The sequence below is a fragment of the Bison bison genome, unplaced genomic scaffold, assembly GCF_000754665.1.
Source record: "Bison bison bison isolate TAMUID 2011002044 unplaced genomic scaffold, Bison_UMD1.0 scf7180017864461, whole genome shotgun sequence".
In the NCBI taxonomy this organism is placed as follows: Eukaryota; Metazoa; Chordata; class Mammalia; order Artiodactyla; family Bovidae; genus Bison; species Bison bison.
The window spans coordinates 12,044,229-12,069,140 of record NW_011495023.1 but is presented as its reverse complement, the minus strand read 5'-3'; the positions used below and the strand labels follow the sequence as shown (position 1 = coordinate 12,069,140).

The window sequence follows — 24,912 nt, the reverse complement described above, 5'->3', positions numbered from 1 at the left end:
GTGCTGACTTCTTATAGTGCAGTGCACGGAAGCTGGTGGAACTGAAAAACCTGTTTAGAGAAAGAAAGTTCCCAGAGGCAGGGAATCACTTAGTAACTCAGGCTGTTTTCTTAGTAAGAATGGCCTGGAGAAATCACAAATTCTCAAAGACACCACCTGCTTGATTCATTAGGATTTCACTGACTCCTCAAGAAAGGACATAAAATGCCAGAAGAGACAGCTTTGCCTACCAAGAAAAATTGGCAATCAGAGGTTGGATGCATATTTTTAGTTTTTATGATTGAAGGCTCTTACTGAGGGCTATAGACCTTCAGTAAAATGAGGCTAAATTCCATCAGCTGTTTCTAATAGAAATAAATAAAACCTATTCTTCTTTCTGATATCATCTTATTTTTGACTTGGCACATCTTGTGATCAGTTATAGGCAGGAGGAGTGTTTACTTTTACTTAATAGGTCTTCTCTGGTGGTCCAGTGGTTGAGACTCTGCCTACCAATACAGGGCACATGGGTTCAGTCTCTGGTCCTGGAAGATCCCACATGCCACAGAGCAGCTAAGCCTGTATGCCCCAAGTGCTGAAGCCTGCACACGCTAGAGTCTGTGCTCCACAACAAGAGAAACCACCGCAACTAGAGAGTAGCCCACGCACAGCAACAAAGGCCCACTGTAATCAAAAATAAATAAAAATTAAAAACTTAATAGACATTTTTTTGACATGTCGATTGAGTAAATGTCAATTTACTCGGTTGACGTCTTACTTCGATAGATATCACTGACGTCCTGGGTCATTTCTCAACATTTGGAGTTACCTCAGACAAAAGTAATAGTGACTCTGTCCTCAAGATAAAAACAATAGAAGCATCTATTTGATTGAAATCCTGGAGGAGAGAAGAGAGGGATGAGGTAGGGACAATATTCAAGAGACAGTGGCTTAGATTTTCCCAGAACTGATACATAATACCAATCCAAAAAGTAAAGATGCCCAGCACATTCTGAGCAGAATAGACTATAAAGAAAGAAATGTATGTAATGATGAAACTGGAAAACAAAGACAAAGGGCAAATATTAAAATCCCAGAGGATGAGGGGATGGTCTATAATCTGGAAGGAACAGCAGAGTGGAAAGCTAGAAGAGAGCCTAATCTCAAGTGCTAAAAGAAAAATTGCTCAATTGGGATTTTCAGAACAACTCTCAAGCAGGGGAAATCAAAAGAATCAGGCTTGAGAGAGATCAAAATGTGGAGCAGAAGGATGTAAAACTCACCTCCCCCCAAGTCTACACAATGTTGGGAAGACGGTCTCTGCAATGGGAAAACTGAACAACTACATGTAAAGAAATGAAACTAGATCATTCTTTAACTCCATACACAAAAATATGCTCAAAATGGATTCAAGGCCTAAATGTGAGACTGAACACTATAAAAATCCTGGAGGAAAACATAGACAAAACACTCTGACATAAAGCATAGCAACATCTTTTTTGACCTGTCTTCCAGAATAAAGGAAATAAAAGCAAAAATAAACAAATAGGATCTACTTAAAACCTTTTGCACAGCAACTCAAACAATAAATAGAATAGAAAAACAACCCACAGATTGGAAGAAAGTATTTGAAAATGATGCAACCAGTAAGGGATTAGTCTCCAAAATCTGCCAACAGCTCCAAGCCAGGCTTGAGCAATATGTGAACTGTGAACTTCCAGATTTTCAAGCTGGTTTTAGAAAAGGCAGAGGAACCAGAGATCAAATTGCCAACATCCATTAGATTATCAAAAAAGCAAGAGAGTTCCAGAAAAAGATTAATTTCTGCTTTATTGACTATGCCAAAGCCTTTGACTGTGTGGATCACAATAAACTGTGGAAAATTCTGAAAGAGATGGGCATACCAGACCACCTGACCTGCCTCTTGAGAAAGCAACAGTTAGAACTGGACATGGAACAACAGACTGGTTCCAAATAGGAAAAGGAGTACGTCAAGGCTGTATATTGCCACCCTGCTTATTTAACTTATATGCAGAGTACATCATGAGAAACACTGGGCTGGAGGAAGCACAAGCTGGAATCAAGATTGCCGGGGGAAATATCAATAACCTCAGCTATGCAGATGACAACACCCTTATGGCAGAAAGTGAAAAAGAACCAAAGAGCCTCTTGATGGAGGTGAAGAGGAGAGTGAAAAAGTTGGCTTAAAGCTCAACATTCAGAAAATGAAGATCATGGTATCCGGTCCCATCACGTCATGGTAAATAGATGGGGAAACAGTGGAAACAGTGGTTGACTTTATTTTTCTGGGCTCCAAAATCACCGCAGGTGGTGACTGCAGCCATGAAATTAAAAGACGCTTACTCCTTGGAAGGAAAGTTATGACCAACTTAGACAGCATATTCAAAAGCAGAGACATTACTTTGCAAACAAAGGTCCGTCTAGTCAAGGCTTTGGTTTTTCCAGTAGTCATGTATGGATGTGGGAGTTGGACTATAAAGAAAGCTGAGCACAGAAGAATTGCTGCTTTTGAACTGTGGTGTTGGAGAAGACTCTTGAGAGTCCCTTGGACTGCAAGGAGATCCAGCCAGTCCATTCTGAAGGAGATCAGCCTAGGGATTTCTTTGAAGGAATGATGCTGAAGCTGAAACCCCAGTACTTTGGCCACCTCATGCGAAGAGTTGACTCATTGGAAAAGACTCTGATGCTGGGAGGGATTGGGGGCAGGAGGAGAAGGGGACGACAGAGGATAAGATGGCTGGATGGCATCACTGACTCGATGGACATGAGTCTGAGTGAACTCTGGGAGTTGGTGATGGACAGGGAGGCCTGGCATGCTGTGATTCATGGGGTCGCAAAGAGTCGGACACGACTGAGCGACTGAACTGAACTGAACTTCCCTCTCTTCCTGAATGCCTCTTTGGCTCCTGTAAAAATGTCTTCACCTCTTCCTCCACTAGCAGTTCCACATAAGGATTAGTGGGAGAGACAACCTTCTTTGAGTTAGAAAACGTTTAACAAGGAGGGCTGTTCATGGGCTTTGTTAAAGAGCCAGCAGGCTCCCACCTCCAGTAGCTTTCTTCAAGCATCCACCTTACCAGTCCCTGTCTGTCTGTCTTTCTCCTTAACTATCTCCACACCTCTCCCTTCCCCCACCTTCTCTTCTTTTCTTCCTCATTCTCTACGTCTTTCTTTCTATGCATATGTATTGATAAAGAAAGGAGACTGTCATGCCTCTATATACCTAGATTTTTATTCATGAAAGGATTTGGCCTTTTCCATCACCCATTATCTTGATTAAGCATGTCTAGAAATCTGAATTTATGGACCTTAAAAATTAAGGAACCACCGAGTTCTAGCAGTTATTGTTGCTAAATCTGAAATCCACAGTCATGAAAATTGCTCAACGAATCAGTATGTTCCTTCCTTGATAGATCAGAATGAAGAAATCTGTTTTTCACACAAGATAGAGAGGCAGAGCGGGATTTAGTTTCTGCTTCTCTGAATTTAAGAATATACTGACCTATATACCTTCTGAGAACTACTTCAAAAATCCCTTCTTCTGCCAGAAATGTCAATAGTGAGAAGCCTAATGCATCTGGCATTTTGAACAGCAAGTCATAAATTTCTCTGTTAGGATTGTTTCACTTGCAGAGTATATTTGTGTTCTTGTAGCACATCATGCTAAGATTTCCACAAACTACCTGTTAATGTCTGGGCAATAAGGCAACACAGGAAAGACGCTGCTGCTGCTGCTGCTAAGTCACTTCAGTCGTGTCCGATTCTTCGCGACCCCATGGACTGCAGCCTACCAGGCTCCTCCGTCCATGGGATTTTCCAGGCAAGAGTATCGGAGTGGGATGCCATTGCCTTCTCCGAAAGATGCTGAGCAGTATCTATATGGCCCTCACGGCAGTTTTCATTCAACTGTTTTCATCCTTGTTTTATAGATTATGTGCAATAACAAAAGGAACTTTGTAAACCACTAAAAATCATCCTGTGAAAGATATAACGAGGTAACCACACTTAAAATACCTTTTCTTCAATTGTAAAGGTCTAGGTAGCTATTGTTTAGAAGGAATAGAAAGGTATGGTGAGGGCTTTGAAGCCAAGGTTCCTGGTTCATGTTCTTACTCTACCCTTTAACCAGCTCTGTGACATGGAGCCAGTTACTGCATCTCTCTGTGCCATACAGGGTTATGATGAGAATTTGTGAGTCTCAAATTTTATCTGTTGTCCTTTTGATTAGAAAGAAATACCATATATTATGAACCTTGTAACATATCTTGTATTTGAGCTCAAAAACATAGGTGACTTAACTTTTCCTACTCAAAATAATTTCCTAAATGTTGTTTATTTTTTATATTATTTCTTTACTTGTGGCTGTGCTGGGCTTTGTTGCCGCGTGTGGGTGTTCTCTAGTTGCAGAGAGCAGGGACGACTATCTTATTGTGGTGCATGGCTTCTCACTGTGGTTACCTTCTCGTGTTGCAGCTCACAGGCTTTAGAACGCATGAGGTCAATAGTTGTGGCACACAGCCTTAGTTGTCCCACAGCATGTGAGATCTTCCCAGACCAGGGATTGAACCCATGTCCTCTACATTGGCAGATGGATTCTTAACCACTGGACCTTCGGGGAAGTCCCTAAATATTGTTTAATAAACATGAATCAGTTTCAAATGAAAAAAAGAAAAATAAATTTATTGCAAGTTTCCATTTCAGATTCCACTTGCATTCCATTTTCCAATGGATCCAGTTTATTCTGGTAATAAATTATTCCTACCTTTGTATCATAGGGCTCTATTTAAGTTGTAACAACTTTTGTTAGTTATTAGTCATTAGTAGTAGTCTTAGTAGTTTGTTTAGTATTTATATTATTCATTCATTTGTCCACTAGTGGCTTAGTTGGTAAAGAATCTGCCTGAAGTACGGGTGACCTGGGCTTGATCCCTGAGTCAGAAGATCCCCTGGAGAAGGAAATGGCAACCCACTCCAGTACTCTTGCGTGGAGAATTCTATGGACAGAGGTGCCTGGTGGGCTACAGCCCATGGGATTGCAAAAAGTTGGACATGAGTATGCAATTAACTTTCACTTTTACCCATCCTTACTAGAACTTCAATGCGAAGACACACAAAGATGGATGAACACTGGCAGTTCTGCCTCCTTGAGCTCATGTCTTGTAGAGCAGCAAGAGGAGTGAAAAAGCAGACCTTTTGCAACAGTGTGTGACAAGTGCTGAAATAAAAGACGTCTGTTACTTAGGTGTCAGGGAAAGAACACCTACCCCAGACTGAGGGGAGTGGGAACTATGAGAAGAGGCTTCCTCTGCAATGTGACCCAGTGGAGCAAAGAGAGAAGAGTGGAAGCCAGCTAGGAAAAAAACATCAGTCTAGCTTGTGTGGAGAGCAGCAGGCAGCCAATGAGATGCCTTAACAGTCTGAAAAAAAGGTCAATTAGGTGTGGAAATTGGAAGCTTTCAGAGAAGATGCCCAGGGAGTAAGCAGTAACAAGGTTATGAAGGTCCACGGAGAACTCTGAGTAGCATTTATACTTCATCTTAAGAATGATGGGGAATCTCCGAGTGTTTGTGGTTTAGAAAGTTCACTCTGGCTATGGTAAGGATGATGGGCTGGAAGGGGCAAGAGTGGAGGCTGGGAAATCAGTATGGAAGTTGTTGTGATGATGCAGAAAGAGTAGGTGCCTAGGGTGGCAACATGGACACAGAACTTCTAGGGAGCTCAGAGAAATGTCTTGTTTGGGAGGAATCCATAGGACCTGGGGGCCAAGGAAGATCATAGAATCTAAATTGACTTTCAGAACTCTCCTACATTGTTGGTGCAGCCACAATGGAGAACAGAATGGAGGCTCCTCAAAACACTAAAACACTAAAAATCGAGCTACCATATGATCCAGCAACCCCACTCCTAGGCATATATCCGGACAAAACTGTAATTCAAAAAGATACATGCACCCCAATACCCAAGACATGGAAACAATCTATACATCCATTGACAGATGAAGGGATAAATATGTGGTCCATATATGCAGTCGAATACTACTCAGTCATTAAAAGAATGAGATAAGGCCATTTGCAGCAACACGGATACAACTAGAGATTCCCATGCTAAGTGAGGTAGTCAGAAAGAAAAAGACAAATATCGTGTGATGTCACTTACATATGAAATCTAAAATATGGTGCAAATGAACCTGTCTATAAAACAGAAATAGACTTACAGACATAGAGAACAGATGTGTGGTTGCCAAGGCGGGGAGGAAAAGGGACAGGGATGGAGTGCAAGTTTGAGGCTGGTAGATGCAAACTATTACATTTAGATAAATGACAAGAGCCTATTGTATAGAACAGGGAACTATATCTAGTTTCCTGGGGTAAACCATAGTGGGAAAGAATTTTTTAAATGTATGTATGTGTATAACTGAGTCACTTTGCTGTACATTGAAGATTGACATATTATTGTAAATCAATTATATTTCAATTTAAAAAATACATTTTTGAGCTTAAAATATAAATTAAAATAAACTGATCCTCAACTGTGGGACCTGGACAAATGAATGTTTCTGAGAGGAAAGCAGGAACACATTTTTGAGGTAACATTCAAATGATGTATTAATAAGTCCCTGAAGAGCCACTCATACCAAAGCAAAAGAAGGCGGGCTTGTTTTTGATTCCCTTTCAATTAAGATAATCACAAGGAAACAAGTCCGTAAATAAACCATAGGAAGACTCTTTGGGTCACTCAATGATCCTTCCTGTCTGTCTTTAGGATTTTTCTTGTGCCCCCGATAAAACTGCGGGGTGATCCACGCTGCTGATGAGTCTCAGAGCTCCTCTGAGAGCTTGTGAGCCCAACTCCTAGAGCTACAAAGAAGGAAGGAACCATGCCTCAACACTGGGTTCAGCAAAGCCTGCGGGCAGGGCTGAGGTTGTGAGGGTGTGCACAGACCCTGGGATGGAAGAAGGGCACTTGGTCCAGGTGGCAGGGTTGCCAACATAGCCTAAAAGGCACGTTTACAAGTGCTCTAGGAAGATGAGGCTGGAGACAGAAAGAGAATGACCCTCCTCCATACTCATGGTGGTCCTCAGCTACTCAAGTATTATCATCCGTAGCTGAGTGCTTGCTGGAGTCACCTTTAGCCCAGAAAGTTGTCTGCCAGCTGTAGACCCATCGCTGCTGTACAACCTGATTGCATGTCCTCCTGTAGAGAAATGAACCCTGTTGGATTTACTTACATCATCTTTGTCCACCTAAATCTCTTATCAGCGGCATTTCTCAGTATGGTAATTCTGTTGGCACCATCCTTTCTTTATTCATTTAACAAATATTAACTGAGTACTTATCACATATCAGTGCTTTGGGTACAAACACAAGCTGTTATTGTTGCTCCCCAAGGAGCCACCTAACCCAATTTGAAGTTTATTTGGCAAGACATGTGCAGGTACAGGGAGTACCTATTACAGGTTTGGGCGTTCTGTACCTATGACTAGATCTATTCTGATCAGATTTTAGTCCTTCAAGATTCAGCTCATGTCCCAAACTCTCTAAAAAAGCTTCTCCTAATTTCTGCAGCCCACAGTATTCTTTTTTTTTTTTCCTACCCATGCTTTGGCATCAAATGATGTGCTGCTGGGCCCTGTTACTCGGTTCATCATGAGTTTATCTCCTTGACTGGATGGTGGGTCCCTGGTGGGAAGGTTGTATTAGTCAGGGTTCTTCGAAGAAATAAGACCAACAGGAAATATAAAGAATATCCTATGCGGGGTTGACTCAGGTGTCTGTGGACCCTGACAAGTCCCAAGCTCTACAGTCCACAAGCTGGAAACCCAGGAAAGTGAATGGTATAACTTTCAGTCTGAAAACCAGCAGGTTCAGGGTCTAAGAAGAGCTGAAATTTCACTTCAAGTCAGGACAGAAAAAGACCATTGTCCTGACTCACGTGGTTAGGCAGAGGAGTTTCCCTGTCATGCCAGGGAGAGTCAGCCTTTTGGTTCTATTCTATTCTATCCCATTCTATAAGAGTAGGGCATGGAGGTCGCAGTTAAGAGTTCCAAGCATCTGCTCTAATTGGCCTGATGGGGGCATGTCTGGGAATCTGGGCCCCAGATGGTGATCTCTCTGGAGGACCCTGATTAAAATTGGAGTGTGGCTGACTGGGCCCAAGCAGTGGTTTTCAGCATTTTTGACTTGACACAGGTCAGGAAGAAGTACATTTCATACTGTAACTCATCCATGTGTGCTCTTTCATTTTTAAAACTTTATTTTTATTGGAGGATAGTTGCTTTACAATGTTGTGTTGGTTTCTGCTGTACAACAAAGTGAATCAGCTATATGTATACATACATCCCCTCCCTCTTTCACTCTCCCTCTCACCATCCCCCCATCCCAATCCCTCTAGGTTGCCACACAACACTGGGCTGAGCTCCCTGTGCTGTCATCAGCTTACTAGCTATCTATTTATGCATGGCAGTGTCCATATGTCAATCCCAGTCTATCAATTCATCCCACCCTCCCCTTCCCCCACCATGGCCACGTGTCCATTCTCTATGTCTGTGTCTCTGTTCCTGCCCTGGAAATAGGTTCATCTGTACCATTTTTCTAGATTCCACCTTTACGTGTTAATATTAATATATGGTATTTGTTTTTCTCTTTATTTTTTGATTGGAGGATAGTTGATTTACAGTATGCTGGTTTCTGCCAAACAACAATGCAAATGAGTCATAATTATATATATATACAACCCCTCCCTTTTGAGCCTCCTTCCCCTCCCCAGTACCACCCCTCCAGATCATCACAAGACACCAGGCTGGGCTCCCTGTTTTATATAGCAGATTCCCACTGCTGTTGTTTAGCCACTAAGTTGTGTCTGACTCTTTGCCACCCTAGGACTGTAGCCCACCAGACTCCTCTGTCCATGGATTTTCCAGGCAAGTATACTGAAGTGGGTTGCCATTTTCTTCTCCAGAGGATCTTCCTGACCCAGGGACCAAATCCAAGTCTCCTTGCATCATATGCATTGCAGGTGGATTCTTTACCACTGAGCCACATGTGATATTGGTCCTGAGAAACAAGTCAGTTGGCCTAGTGTTCAACCAACATAATGCCACAAAAAAGCCTGAAAACCTTAAATTCATACTCTACTACTAAGTATTTTATTTTATTTTATTTTAAGCTTTTGAACTTTTTATTCCCCACCTCAGTCACATTTTTTTTAAATTTTATTTTATTTTTAAACTTTACAAAATTGTATTAGTTTTGCCCAACATCGAAATGAATCCGTCACAGGTATACCCGTGCTCCCCATCCTGAACCCTCCTCCCTCCTCCCTCCCCATACCCTCCCTCTGGGCCGTCCCAGTGCACCAGCCCCAAGCATCCAGCATCGTGCATCGAACCTGGACTGGCGACTCGTCTCATACATGATATTACACATGTTTCAATGCCATTCTCCCAAATCTTCCCACCCTCTCCCTCTCCCACAGAGTCCACAAGACTGATCTATACATCAGTGTCTCTTTTGCTGTCTCGTACACAGGGTTACTAAGTATTTTAAATGACCCAAGTTTGTTCCCTTTTATGGCTGAGTAATATTCCAATCAGCAGCTTCTTGACAGGCATCATCGAGTACAATTTAATGGCAGAAACCAAACAGGCCTGTGGTTCCCAAGAGAGAAAGATCCCCTGACAGTGCTCATTCCTACCAGAGATGCTGGACCACAGCCACACCGTCTGGCCCTCTTGCGGCTTCAGGCTGAAACTGGCAATTGTGTGTTAGAACAGCTATTCCCCACTGTCCATCATGGAACAGGACTGGGCTTGTCTTGCCAGGGAGGCAGTTTCCACCACGGACCAAGGCGTGTGGGCCGAGTCCCACTACAGAACAGGTACCCTACTACGAGTAATTGTGAACGCGGCTCTCTAGCACCGTGATGGTAAGCTGGCACCAGCACTTATGAAGAGCGGCCAAGAAGAAAGTGGCTTTTGCATTTGTTAAGGAAGATTGGCGCCATCTTGAGCTTACCATAAGGCATATGCACAAAGTGCCAGTCATGTGGACTCTGTGAACCAAAACTGCATGTCATAGTAGCTAGGGCCATGTTTGTGAAGTGAGTCTTGCTGCAGAGGTCCTGTAGCAGTTAGAACCTTCAAGCTAATTACTAAGAGGATTCCAGACAAAAACTGCCTGAGCAACTTCTTTGGATTGAATTTTTTTTAAAAGCCTGGCCTCACTCCAAACTTTTTGAAGTCATGTGGGATCTTAGTTCTCCAACCAGGGATTGAACCCACGACCCCTACATTGCAAGGTAGAGCCTTAACACCTGGGCCACCAGGGAAGTCCCCCTTGGATTGAACCTTAACCTGAAACAAAATATCAGAAATGGCAGGCCATGGGTGGTTCAAGACTATGGATGTTACTGGCTTTTTCTGTGCTGTGTCAGTGTCTGTTTCCTGATGCTGCTGTAATAAATCACCATAAACTGGTGTGTAGAACAACATGAGTTTATTCTCTTACAGGACTAGAAACCAGAAGTCTAAAAGGGGTCTTATTTGGCAAAACCAAGTGGTTTGCAGAGCTGTGTTTCTTTTGGAGACTCTAGGAGGATAGAATCAATTTTTGGCCTTTTCTAGTTTCTAGGGGCTTTATGTGGTTTTGGGGGGCTTTTGGCTTCTGCCTTACCTCTCTCAGACCTCTGCTTCTTTCATCGCATCTCCTCTGACTCTGACTTGCCTGCTGCCCTCTTTAAGGACCTGGGTGATTTCATGGGGTCTGCTGAGGTTTTCCAGGTTAATGTCCCTATATCAAGTTCTCTTTTTAATCACATCTGCAGGGTTTCTTTAGCCAGGTAAGGTGCCATACCCACAGGTTCCAGGGTTAAGGATGTGGCTGTCTTTGGGGTCAATTATTCTACCATGGTAAATTTTTTAAAAAGCATTATCAGGTTCAGAAGACCTCCTATGCTCAGCACCTAGTGGTCTGTCAAATCTGGAAAATGATAGACTGTGATCCTGACCAGAGAGGTACAGAAACATGACTTGAAACAAGTGGTAAATAAGATGACACCAGGCAGCATGTGAAAGGCATACAAGAGGCTTGCTAGTCTGTTTATCCTTTCCATCATGTATCTGTTCTGAAAAGGCACAACTTTGAGGAAAACTAATGGAGCTTCATGAGGAAACATAGTTCTGTGAAAGGGGACCTGGAGTTGAATGAATTGATAAATATGAGCTTGAGAGAGAGTCAGTTCCTGGGTTGGTTGATAAGAAGTCTGGGGTCCCCAAGGAGGAGATAAGGACACATTTTTTTTCTACATTGCTTTGTCATAGTTAATATAACATTGTATCCTGCTTGAGGACATGTTTCTCCTTCTTGAGAACCTTCTGACTAATTCTGTCATCGTAAAATGTATATTATGGGAGTGGGTCTGATAAGACCTTTACAACCTTGAGACATTCTTTTCATTACTGTAATAACCAACTGAAAAAGTATATAGCTCCCTTGCTAAGACTAGCAAGGGGGCCACTCTCCGCCCCTCTTCTGATGTCTACGTCAGAAGCTTTCTCTGTCCCTTTTTATACTTTAAGAAAACTGCTACATATAAGCTCTTGAGTGATCAAGCCTGGTCCCTGGTCCCAAGCTAAATCTTATTCTTCAGAGATCCAACGTATCCAACATCGTTCACCCATAAGCTATCAAGCTCATGACGTGAAATCTATTTAATGGTCAGAACTTATCAATGGGGACAAATAAAAAGTCTTGTGCATGCATGCATGCTGTTGCTTTATTTGTGTCTGACTCTTTCCCAACCCCATGGACTGTAGCCCACCAGGCTCCTCTGTCCAGGGGATCCCAGGCAAGAATACTGGAGTGGGTTGCCATGCCCCGCTTCAGGGTATCTTCCCAACCCCAGAATTGAACACAGGTGTCCTGCATTTCAGGTGGATTCTTTACCATCTGAGCCACTAGGGAAGCCCAGTGACAAAAATGTACAATAAAAGGCTATCTTTCATCTATTTAAATTCAAAGTCCTCAGGACTCACTGATCTGGGGGCACTTCTTAAGTCTCCCAGGATAATAGCCTTCCTTGTACTTGGGCTATTTCTGCAGTGATTAAAGGAAGCACTGGAACATACTTTCTGTGGTGGTGATTCAAGGGTGACCCAGAAGCTGACCCAGGACAAGGTTTCAAGTCCAAGGAAGTGACTCAAAGAGGACCAGCAGGGCAGTGGGAGAAGGGGTGAGGAAGGGAGATAACCAATTGCCTATGTCATCCAGTGAGATACTGTGGCATGTGACTGGAGATTAACCTCAGGAGATTAACGTTCCTCTAGAGGAAGCAGGTGGCTGGCACCTGTCTGCCTCAGGGACCATCATTTCTTGGCAATTCAGTGAAAAGCAAAGGAATCTAGAGGCAAGAGAAAGCTCCCAGGCCACAAAATGCAGATCTGGCAGTTCAAAGTGATGGTCTAGTGAAGTGGTAAAGGCTGGGGGGCTGGGGGTGGGCCTAACCTCTACACAACCACTTGAGTGGTTTCCTGGGGGGGGGCTTTCTCTTCCCCTGCACAGCTGTTAACATTACCACAGTTAAAACAGGAAGAACCAGACTGAGGCGGGCATCAGTGGCATGCTACTGCAGTTATATTTTAGAACAAAAGGAGATGATTACCAGAGACCAACTTTTGGTGTCTCAAAACATTCCATCGGAGTCTGCACTTGGGGGTATTTTGTAAAGTGACACTTACATGATGTCAAATGAAACAATGGATTTTTTAAAAAGATCACGACAAGTAATACTGAGAAGAAAGGCTAGTAAGCATAAATTTTCACTTTGTGGACTTCCTTGTCATCGCACTCCCTCTGTTTGTTGTAGTAATAGAAAGTATTGTCCCTTCTCTGAAGCTTCTTCACATATCCTGTCTCTGGCCAACGATCTACCTGTACATCCAAACCAAAACACAAATATTGTAATGGTCCTTCCATATAATTGTTCACTATCAAACATTTAAAAGTGCAAGTCACACCAAACAGAGCTCTTAGTGATGTCTTATACTTGTAGACACATAGACACACACACATAAAAAACACACACACAACACACTTGTCGTACATTGTAACCTTATACTGAAGGACGACTAGTTCAAAGCTTCTCCCTAGATCCCAATTTCTAGATTTAAGTTTCTACTCTGCAGCCAAGATAAAACATTCAGAATAATCTAAACTTTATTCTTATATATACAAATGATTTTAGGCATTATTACTTACTAACTTCTGAAAATAATACCTAAGGAGGGAATTAGGGCTAGGCCCAGGCAACAGGAAGAAGCTAGACTGAATGTCTCTAAAGGTGAATGTGTATTTCATGTCCATATTTCAACATGCACACCTTGAAGCTCATTTTCATAGAAATCTGAGGTCATGAACAGAGTCTTCAGCAACCTCTTCTTAGCTTCTCCACCTTAGTCTTTCTCATTTGCCATATTGGTTTGCTTACTTGATTGTTTGGCTTGATTCAGTTTGGACCTTTTTTTTTCCCTTCCTCTGTGAATTCACATTATACCTTCTTGCTCAGGCCAGTGCATTTCTGCTCTGGTTAGATATGTTGCTTCTGGATGGTGTGATGTCTACTCCATCACTGTCAAAACCCAATTATTTGGATTTTGTGTTCATGGCATTGAAAACCAAGTCTTGTTCTTCAACATCATCTCTACTGGCAGCCACTCATTCTCCAGACTTATAAATCACAACTTCCAAACTGGAGTACAAAAGCTCCATGAATATAAATAAATATACATCTTTTATTTTCTATCAATGTATTTTTGCTTTCTCCTGTCATCTCATTTATTTAGGAGTTAACAAGAATGGGTAGCAGCCTATCCGATGAACCCTGGCAGGCTCTCTGACAGGTACATCACAGAGAAAAGCAATGTTTTCCATCACTTAGGTCAAGCCTGCTTGACTTCGTGGTTTACATTACCCTCAGTGGAGAAAGAAAGAAGTTCTCAAGACATCATTGCCGCTCTCTTTCTCTTGAGGCCAACAGCAGGTTCTCTCATTTACTAGGGTCCCCCAACCACCTCATTCAGTGAAGCGGTAGACTGCCACTGCTTTAGAATTACCCACTGCACTTCATGTGGAGTGAGGAAGGAGACAGATGGGCCCAGGCTGAGCAGCTGTGGCCACTTCTCCCGCTGACACTTTGAGGTAAGACCAGCAGGACGAGAGCCCTGACTGGGGCAGAAGACAAAGCGACACCATTTTTCTCATTCTTGTGGTCAAGGGAATTTCCCAGCTGGACACATGTACAGAGGAGGTCATCAGTCTCAGAAGGAGGCAAAAGAGGGAGGAGCCACCAGCTCACAGTATGTCGTGCCAACCTCCCAGACATCTTTGTGCTGGAATCCATCTTGGGTGAGAGATGCACACACATCTACCACGAAGGACCTTGAGTCAGACTAAATGTGGGCGCAAACAAGGTGGCTAGGCAGAGATAACCCAGGCGAGTGCCCACCATATCAGCGATCTAAGCCACCCCTATTGGGTACAGCTCACTCTGAGCCCTCCTGGGTGTTCCTCTACAGGTTCTTTGCTTCCAATAAACACTTTATGTGCTTCACAGTCTCTCTGCTGAATTTTTCTTCAAGGAAGACAAGGACCAAGGTCCTGCTTCCAGCTACCTTGTCCCTGGAAATCAGGAGGGGCCTCCAAGTAGCTATATTGGTTTTGTCTCATCAACCTCTAGGCTTTTTTCCCCTTCTATAACCCTTTGGTGTTTCATAATTTTTCCTTCTTGGTTTTCTACCCATCACTCCCATTCAACCTAGGAAAACTTCATTCCTTAGAGAGTGGTGGTGGGGATGGGGTTGGGGGGTTAATATAGTCTTCAAGTCAGCTCTCCTTGGGCAGGAAATCAGTCAGTACTGATAGTGTCTATAAGGACATGTACTTCAGAAAAGAACAAAGACCATCACTCAAGCCCTTCAGACCACTGCCAATCAAAGGAAGCCTTTGGGTATCATCCTGTCCATTCTCTACAGCCCACTGCAAGTGACTCTTGAGGAACAAAGCCCTTTTGGAAGATTGTCTCTAAAGGAAGAAATTTTTATCTTCCTCTAATTTTTTTGGGGGGAGGCATATATTTTCACTCACGTAGGTTTTCACTATTTGTCACTCTTAACCTTCCACTCCAAGATACAAGAATAATAAGAGCTATCATTCACCAAACACCATTCACTCAATGAATGAATGAGCACCACAAAATCAGGTATTTCCAATGCTTGATTTCATTTAATTTCTGAGACATTTTTCCAAAGCAGGCCCTTTTACACTTGAGCTCGGCAAGGTAAGCATTAACCTTGTTCAGGGTTACACAGCCAAGGAGGAGAGCCAGGATGTAAAGCCTGGGCAGACTGATTTCACAGTCTGTACTCGTTCCACTTACCCACTAAATTTCCTGACGTCAGGCACTTGATTTTATATTTATCTTTTTAAAGCTTCTGGCACAGAAACTGGTACAAGGCAGGTACCCAAAAAATATACACGGAAGTGAAATACAAAACGCCTCTGTAATTGTCAAGTCATTCAATGGATAAAGGTGTTCTTCCCTTCATTATACACACATACACACACAAATCCCTCAGGTGCTTTTCGGGGACTTCCTCTTTAAAGGTGTTCTTCGTGTTCCCTTAAATCTGATCTTATCTCTGAGCTCAGTCCCAACAGTTTCTGGAATGGTGGTGTAGGTGCGGGAGTGCCTGTAGGTCCCTGAGTCTTATTCACCTTTCAGGGGCAGGCATCCCAGTGTGAAGGCAAGGTATATGGAGCTTATTTCTGACCTGCAGTAAAATGTTAATGCTTGTGTTTTGCCTATTTAAAAGCCACAGATAATAAAGTAATGAAAACTCCCTTTTGGTAATGTGGACCAAAGTGTAAAATGCTACTAGAATTGAAAAAAAATGGATATGGAAAGGTCACAGTCATCAGTCAAATCCTCATTTGATCAGTATTTTAAATTTTATACCTCACCACTGCTAATACTCTCTATTAAGTTAATATCCATTAAACAAAAGAGTCTATTACACTTTAGCTCTGTGTTGCCTTCATCATTTTTTTCTGTCTAGTTTTTTAGGAAATGTGGAGTGGAGATCAACAAGTAGAATGAAGAAAGAAAAAGAATAAGGGGATCTGAAAAACCTGCCCATGAATGAGTCTCGAAAAATAGTTAATAATAATAAAACAATTTGAAAATAAACAATAATAAACACTTTGTGGTAATATCAACTCTAAAACCTAATATACATTTATGAATACTATATCATATTCTATAATATTCCTCAAAACTCAGTCTCCCCATATTCAGTAGAATAAATGAATTTTTAAAAACACATAATAAATTAGGGCCATATCTAGATTTTGTCTAGTCTTTGAAAAGCAAAACCATGTCTCCACTCTCTCAAGAAAGCCTGGAGTATACAGCCAAAGTCAGGAGATTTTGTTGCTTAAGACAGAATTTGGTAGGTCAACTGATAAAGAGTCCACCTGCAATGCAAGAGAACCAGTTTGATCCCTGGATTGGGAAGATCCCCTGGAGGAGGGCATGGCAACCTACTCCAGTATTCTTGCCTAGAGAATCACCATGGACAGAAAGGCCGGCAGGCTACAGTCCATGGGGTTGCAAAGAGTCAGATATGACTGAGTGACTAAGCATATAATTTGCAGTTGAAATAAAAAAATACAGAAAGGAAAAAAACTGAATATCTGATAAGAGAATTTATCTTATCAGAACCCTCACCATAGTGAGAGAAAGAGACTCAGGCTTTTATGGCCTACCATAAAGGATTTGTCTGGCACAGCACAGTTGCTCAGTAAAAGCTAGAAAATTCTTAATGTTTCTGTGCTGAGACCTCTTGCTGCAGTCTACCTGAAAATCATTCTTCTGAACCTTAGTCTCTTTATCAATAAAATCAGGGGGTTGGGGTAGAATTCCCTTTCAGTATTCTCTAGTGCTTTATTGGTGGTGGGTTTTCTGTTTGTTTTTATTTTTTAGTGCTTTTCACCCTCTAACAAATTCATTTGGAGTTCAGATTTGTAGAGGCATAAATCTTACCATAGAAACTTGCTTCACTTGTTTATATTCAATTTCATCTCGATATCCTGCTTGTTGAAATCTGTACAGATTTTCTATCTCTTCTGACCATTTTTTGGCACGACTTATTGATTTTGGTTTCACGTCAGAATTAGCCATGGCTACACAGGTCTTCTTACTAAGTATTTCTGAAGGATGTTAAAAAAAAAAGTTTGTTACATAACACAGTAGTGACAGTTTGGGAAACCCCTTTAAGAATGAACAAAACTAGATTTTTAAAAAATTAGAGTTAAGAATCCCATTAAATATGTTAGCTTTTTAAACATTCAATTCAAAAAGTAAGAAGGATTCATCTTCTATTTTGGAAATAAAGTCAATCCTGGAGTGATGTCTTAAATGGTGCAGACTGATTCTGGCATTTCAAGTAATAGTTTACACATTTCTGAAATCCTTTTCTTACTTTTGTTTTTAATTTTATTTATTTATGTTTTTGGCTGTGCTAGGTCTTCTTTGCTGAGCAGGCTTTTCTCTCGTTGCAGTGCAGGCTTCTCTTTGCTGTGGCATCTTTTATTGTAGAGCATGGTCTCTAGGGTGTACAGGCTTCAGTAGCTGCAGCACATAGGTTTAGTAATTGTGGCTCCCAGGTGACTCAATAGCTGTGGTGCACCAGCTTAGCTGCTCCGAGGCACATGGAATCTTCCCAGATTAGGGATTGAACCTGTGTCTCCTGTACTGACAAGTGGATTCTTACCACTGAGCCACCAGGGAAGCCACCCCTCACTCTCTTATTTTTAACTGCTCAGGAGATTGCCAAAGTATCCTCCCATCATTTCATTTAATCATATTCAAAATTTTATCTCCCTCTTTTTCCCTAAAAAGGGAATGTAAGACCAGTCTTCCTTTTCTTCTTATGGGGAAGCAATGGTTTCCTCCTTTTTCTTTTCTTAACTGTTCAGAAACATGCCACTCACTGCAGGCCAGTAACTCAGGTCACTGTGCTCTGGTGTGAGAAGATGGACTATCTATGCAGTTGGTAAAGCTATCTCTCTGTCCTGGTACTGAGATCACTGATTTTAAAACAACTTAGGAGCAAGACAGCTAAGATGGCGGAGGAATAGGAAGGGGGAGACCACATTTTCCCCCACAAATTCATCGAAAGAACATTTGAACGCTGAGCAATTTCCACAAAACAACTTCTGAATGCTGGCAGAGGACATTAGGCACCCAGAAAGGCAGTCCATTGTCTTCGAAAGGAGGTAGGAAAAAATATAAAAGATAAAAAGAGAGACAAAAGAGGTAGGAACGGAGATCCGTCCAGGAAGGGAGTCTTAAAAAAGAGAGAAGTTTCCAAACACCAGTAAACATTCTCACCGGGGAGTCTGTGGCGAGCCTTGGAACCTCAGAGGGCAACATAACCGGAAGGAAAAATAAATAAATAATTAAAACCCACAGATTACGTGCATAACAGCAACTACCAGCAGAGAAGCAGCGCAGACACCCGCATCTGCCACTAGCAAGTGTGGACTGGACAGGGAGGCGGGGGCTGCATTGCTTAGGGTAAGGACCGGGCCTGAGTGCCCCAAGGGCAATCTGAGAGAAGTAACTAGAAATAGCAACCCAAACTGTGGGATAGCTATCCCTTGAAAAGCCCTAACCTAAGACACCGCCAGGCCTGCTCACAGAACAAAGGACTGAGCAGAGCTAGCCCACTGTGGACCAGCCCATCCCCCACCAGAGACAAGCAGGCGAGGGCAGCCAGAGCCAGAAGAGGGCAATTGTGGCCCCAGAGAGGCATCATCTACCAACCTACAAGCAGGCTTCATTGCTAACCAAGACTTCTTGGGATTCTGGATAGTCAACATCCACTGGGAGGGTCACAGCCAGAGATCAGCTCCCCAGAAGAGACACATGGCACACCTGAGAAGGCGCGCCAGTTGTACACCCAGAAAACTGAGCAGCAGGGATGGGGGAGGCAATAAGTCAAAGCCCCCAATTGGGGCGACTGCGCTCGCCAAGCACCTGGTTACCTGAGCTGCTCGGACCTGGGAAGGACACAAAATGAAGGCCCAACCAAGTCTGCGCCTTTGTGGAGTACCCAAGAACCTATTTCTGAGCAGCTTAGACCTGGAAAGTGCATGCAACCCAGGGCCTGCCTCAGACAGTTCCCAGCAGAGCAACCTAGAGCCTGAACACTATAGACTGGGAAAGCACACATGCTATGAGCGGGGGCAAACCCAGTGTGGCCGAGACATTGTGAGCACTCCCCACACATGCCAGTGGTATTTGTTTGCAGTGTTCCTCTCTCCCTGCAGCACGACTGAACAAGTGAGCCTAAAAAAGTGACCACCACCACCCCCTTGTGTCAGGGCGGAAATTAGACACTGAAGAGGCCAGCAAACAGAAGAAGCTAAAATGAACAGAGGGAATCGCTTTGGAAGTGACAGGTGCAATAGATTAAAACCCTGCAGTTAGCAACGACTACGTAGGAAAGGGCCTATAGATCTTGAAAGTATAAGCTGGGTCAAGGAACTATCAATAACCTCAGATATGCAGATGACACCACCCTTATGGCAGAAAGTGAAGAGGAACTCAAAAGCCTCTTGATGAAAGTGAAAGTGGAGAGTGAAAAAGTTGGCTTAAAGCTCAACATTCAGAAAACGAAGATCATGGCATCTGGTCCCATCACTTCATGGGAAATAGATGGGGAAACAGTGTCAGACTTTATTTTTTGGGGCTCCAAAATCAGTGCAGATGGTGACTGCAGCCATGAAATTAAAAGACACTCCTTGGAAGGAAAGTTATGACCAACCTAGAGAGCATATTCAAAAGCAGAGACATTACTTTGCCAACAAAGGTCCATCTAGTCAAGGCTATGGTTTTTCCTGTGGTCATGTATGGATGTGAGAGTTGGACTGTGAAGAAGGCTGAGCGCCGAAGAATTGATGCTTTTGAACTGTGGTGTTGGAGAAGACACTTGAGAGTCCCTTGGACTGCAAGGAAATCCAACCAGTCCATTCTGAAGGAGATCAGCCCTGGGATTTCTTTGGAAGGAATGATGCTAAAGCTGAAACTCCAGTACTTTGGCCACCTCATGCGAAGAGTTGACTCATTGGAAAAGACTCTGATGCTGGGAGCTGGGCAGGAGGAGAAGGGGATGACAGAGAATGAGATGGTTGGATGGCATCACCGACTTGATGGACATGAGTTTGAGCAAGCTCCGGGAGTTGGTGATGGACAGGGAGGCCTGGCGTGCTGCGATTCATGGGGTCGCAAAGAGTCGGACACAACTGAACGACTGAACTAAACTGAACTGAACTGAAGGAACTATCTGAAAATGAACTGACCCCACAGTGTCCACAACACCACCAGAGAAAGTTTTGGATATATTTTTACTACTATCATTTTTTAATTAAAACTTTTTTTTTTTACTTTCTAAGTCCTGGATATATTTTTGTTCTGGATATATTTTTACTACTATCATTTTTTAATTAAAACTTTTTTTTTTACTTTCTGGATATATTTTTACTACTATCATTTTTTAATTAAAACTTTTTTTTTTTACTTTCTAAGTCCTCTATTACTCCTTTAATTTTCATTTTTATAACCTACTATTACTTTGCAAAAAAAAGACCCTATTTTTAAAGCAAACTTCATATATATATATATATATATTGTTTTATTTTATAATTTCTGTGACTTTGTTTTTTTTCTTTAATATTGTATTTTTGAGAATCTAACTTCTACTCTAGATTTTTAATCTTTGCTTTTGGTATTTGTTATCAATTTTGTACCTTTAAGAACCCAATCTTCAGTACCCATTTTTACTTGGGAGCAAGATTACTGGCTGGATTGCTCTCTCCCCCTTTGGACTCTTCTTTTTCTCCACCAGGTTGCCTCTATCTCCTCCCTCCCCCTTCTCTTCTGTACTCAACTCTGTGAATCTCGTGTGTTTTGGGCTGTGGAGAACACTTAGGGAACTGATTACTGCCTAGATCTCTCTCCTTTTGATTCCCCCTTTTATCCTCCTGGCCACCTCTGTCTCCTTCCTCTCTCTTCTCTTCTCTTTGTATAACTCTGTGAACATCTCTGAGGGGGTCCAGATTGTGGAGAGCACATAGGGAAGTGATTACTGGCTAGCTTGCTCTCGCCCCTTTCGATTCCCTCTCTTCTCCTCCTGGCCACCTCTATCTCCCTCCTCCCTCCTCTCTTCCCTATGTAACTCCGTGTACCTCTCCGGGTGTCCCTCACTGTGGAGAAACTTCTCATCATTAACCTAGATGTTTTACCATCGGTGCTGTATAGATGGAGAAGTCTTGAGGCTACTGTAAGAATAAGACTGAAAACCAGAGGCAGGAGGCTTAAGTCCAAATTCTGAGAACACCAGAGAATTCCTGACTCCAGGGAACATTAATCAATAGGAGCTCATCAAACACCTCCATACCTACACTGAAACCAAGCACCACCCCAAGGGCCAACAAGTTCCAGAGAAAGACATACCACACAAATTCTCCTGCAACACAGGAACATAGCCCTGAGCTTCAATATACAGGCTTCCCAAAGGCACACCAAACCCATTGACATCTCATAACTCATTACTAGACACTTCATTGCACTCCAGAGAGAAGAAATCCAGCTCCACCCACCAGAACACTGTCACAAGCTTCCCTAACCAGGAAACCTTGACAAGCTACCTGTCCAACTCCACCCACAGTGAGGAATCTCCAAAAAAAAGAGGAACCACAAACTGCCAGGATACAGAAAGGTCACCCCAAACACAGCAATATAAACAAGATGAAAAGGCAGAGAAATATCCAGCAGGTAAAGGAACAGGATAAATGCCCACCAAACCAAACAAAAGATTGGTCTTTATCTACCTGATAAAGAATTCCAAATAATGATAGTGAAAATGATCCAAAGTCTTGAAAACAAAATGGAGTTACAGATAAACAGCCTGGAGACAAGGATCCAGAAGATGCAAGAAAGGTTTAACAGGGACCTAGAAGAAATAAAAAAGAGTCAATATATAGTGAATAATGCAATAAATGAGATCAAAAACACTCTGGAGTGAACCAACAGTAGAATAATGGAGGCATAAGATAGGATAAGTGAGGTAGAAGATAGAATGGTAGAAATAAAGGAAACAGGAAAAAAAAGAATTAAAAGAAATGAGGACAACATCAGAGACCTCTGGGACAATGTTAAATGCTCCAACATTCAAGTCATAGAAGTCCCAGAAGACAAAAAGAAAGACCATGAGAAAATACTTGAGGAGATAATAGTTGAAAACTTCCCTAAAATGGGGAAGGAAATAATCACCCAAGTCCAAGAAACCCAGAGAGTCACAAACAGGATAAACTCAAGGTGAAACACCTCAAGACATATATTAATCAAATTAACAAAGATCAAACACAAAGAACAAATATTAAAAGCAGCAAGGGAAAAACAAAAAATAACACACAAGGGGATTCACATAAGGATAACAGCTGATCTTTCAATAGAAACTCTTCAGGCCAGAAGGGAATGGCTGGACATACTTAAAGTGATGAAAGAAAATAACCTACAGCCCAGATTACTGTACCCAGCAAAGATCTCATAGAAATATGAAGGAGAAATCAAAAGCTTTACAGACAAGCAAAAGCTGAGAGAATTCAACACCACCAAACCAGCTATCCAACAAATGCTAAAGGATCTTCTCTAGACAGGAAACACAGAAAGGGTGTATAAACTCAAACCCCAAACAATAAAGTAAGTGGCAACGGGATCATACTTATCAATAATTACCTTAAATGTAAATGGGTTGAATGCCCCAACCAAAAGACAAGACTGGCTGAATGGATACAAAACAAGACCCCAATATATGTTGTCTACAAGAGATCCACCTCGAAACAAGGGACACATACAGACTGAAAGTGGGCTGGAAAAAGATATTTCACACAAATAGAGACCAAAAGAAAGCAGGAGTAGCAATACTCATATCCGATAAAATAGACTTTAAAACAAAGGCTGTGAAAAGAGACAAAGAAGGCCACTACCTAATGATCAAAGGATCGATCAGTCCAAGAAGAATATATAACAATTATAAATATATATGCACCCAACATAGGAGCACCACAATATGTAAGACAAATGCTAACAAGTATGAAAGGGGAAATTAACAATAACACAATAATAATGGGAGACTTTAATATCCCACTCACACCTATGGATAGATCAACTAAACAGAAAATTAACAAGGAAACACAGACTTTAAATGATACAATAGACCAGTTAGACCTAATTGATACCTATAGGACATCTCACCCCCAAACAATGAATTTCACCTTTTTCTCAAGTGCAGACGGAACCTTCTCCAGGATAGATCACATCCTGGGCCATAAATCTAGCCTTGGTAGATTCAAAAAAAACTGAAATCATTCCAAGCATCTTTTCTGACCACAATGCAGTAAGATTAGATGTCAATTACAGGAGAAAAAGTATTAAAAATTCCAACATATGGAAGCTGAACAACATGCTGCTGAATAACCAACAAATCATAGAAGAGATAAAGAAATCAAAATATGCATAGAAATGAATGAAAATGAAAACACAACAACCCAAAACCTATGGGACACTGCAAAAGCAGTGCTAAGGGGAAGTTTCATAGCAATACAGGCTTACCTCAAAAAAACAAGAAAAAAGTCAAATAAATAACCTAACTCTACACCTAAAGCAACTAGAAAAGAAAGAAATGAAGAACCCCAGGGTTAGTAGAAGGAAAGAAATCTTAAAAATTAGGGCAGAAATAAATGCAAAAGAAACAAAAGAGACCATAGCAAAAATCAACAAAGCTGGTTCTTTGAGAAGATAAATAAAATTGACAAACCATTAGCCAGACTCATCAAGAAACAAAGGGAGAAAAATCAAATCAACAAAATTAGAAGTGAAATGGGGAGATCACAACAGACAACATAGAAATACAAAGGATCATAAGAGACTACTATCAGCAACTATATGCCAATAAAATAGACAACTTGGAAGAAATGGACAAACTATTAGAAAAGTACAACTTTTCAAAACTGAACCAGGAAGAAATAGAAAATCTTAACAGACCCATCACAAGCATGGAAATTGAAACTGTAATCAGAAATCTTCCAGCAAACAAAAGTCCAGGACCAGACGGCTTCACATATGAATTCTACCAAAAATTTAGAGAAGAGCTAACACCTATCCTACTCAAACTCTTCCAGAAAACTGCAGAGGAAGGTAAACTTCCAAACTCATTCTGTGAGGCCACCATCACCCTAATACCAAAACTTGACAAAGATCCCACAAAAAAAGAAAACTACAGGCCAATATCACTGATGAACATAGATGCAAAAATCCTTAACAAAATTCTAGCAAACAGAATCCAACAATATATTAAAAAGATCATTCATCATGACCAAGTGGGCTTTATCCCAGGGATGCAAGGATTCTTCAATATCTACAAATCAATCAATGTAACACACCACATTAACAAATTGAAAAACAAAAACCATATGATTATCTCAATAGATACAGAGAAAGCCTTGGACAAAATTCAACATCCATTTATGATAAAAACTCTCCAGAAAGCAGGAATAGAAGGAACATACCTCAACATAATAAAAGCTATATATGACAATCTCTCAGCAAACATTATCCTCAGTGGTGAAAAATTGAAAGCATTTCCCCTAAAGTCAGGAACAAGACAAGGGTGCCCACTCTCACCACTACTATTCAACATAGTTTTGGAAGTTTTGGCCACAGCCGTCAGAGAAGAAAAAGAAATAAAAGGAATCCAGATTGGAAAAGAAGAAGTAAAACTCTCACTGTTTGCA

At 41.7% G+C, this 24,912-nt stretch overlaps 1 protein-coding gene across 2 annotated transcripts in view; it reads right to left on the bottom strand.

Moving 5' to 3' along the window:
- Nucleotides 1-12,608: 12,608 nt before the first annotated feature.
- The window catches only part of MEIG1 (meiosis/spermiogenesis associated 1), a 16,573-nt gene continuing 4,269 nt past the window's right edge, over nucleotides 12,609-24,912 (bottom strand). The window contains exons 1-3 of one of the 2 annotated variants that reach the window (XM_010859961.1): nucleotides 21,361-21,394; nucleotides 17,096-17,262; nucleotides 12,609-12,927 (exon numbers count right to left, since the gene is read on the bottom strand). In XM_010859961.1, the coding sequence (XP_010858263.1) occupies nucleotides 12,799-12,927; nucleotides 17,096-17,233 (267 nt within the window). In that variant the 5' untranslated portion in view covers nucleotides 17,234-17,262; nucleotides 21,361-21,394 and the 3' untranslated portion in view covers nucleotides 12,609-12,798. Of the gene's footprint in view, nucleotides 12,928-17,095; nucleotides 17,263-21,360; nucleotides 21,395-24,912 lie in introns of those variants that run through there. The other variant, XM_010859960.1, reaches the window with a different exon arrangement.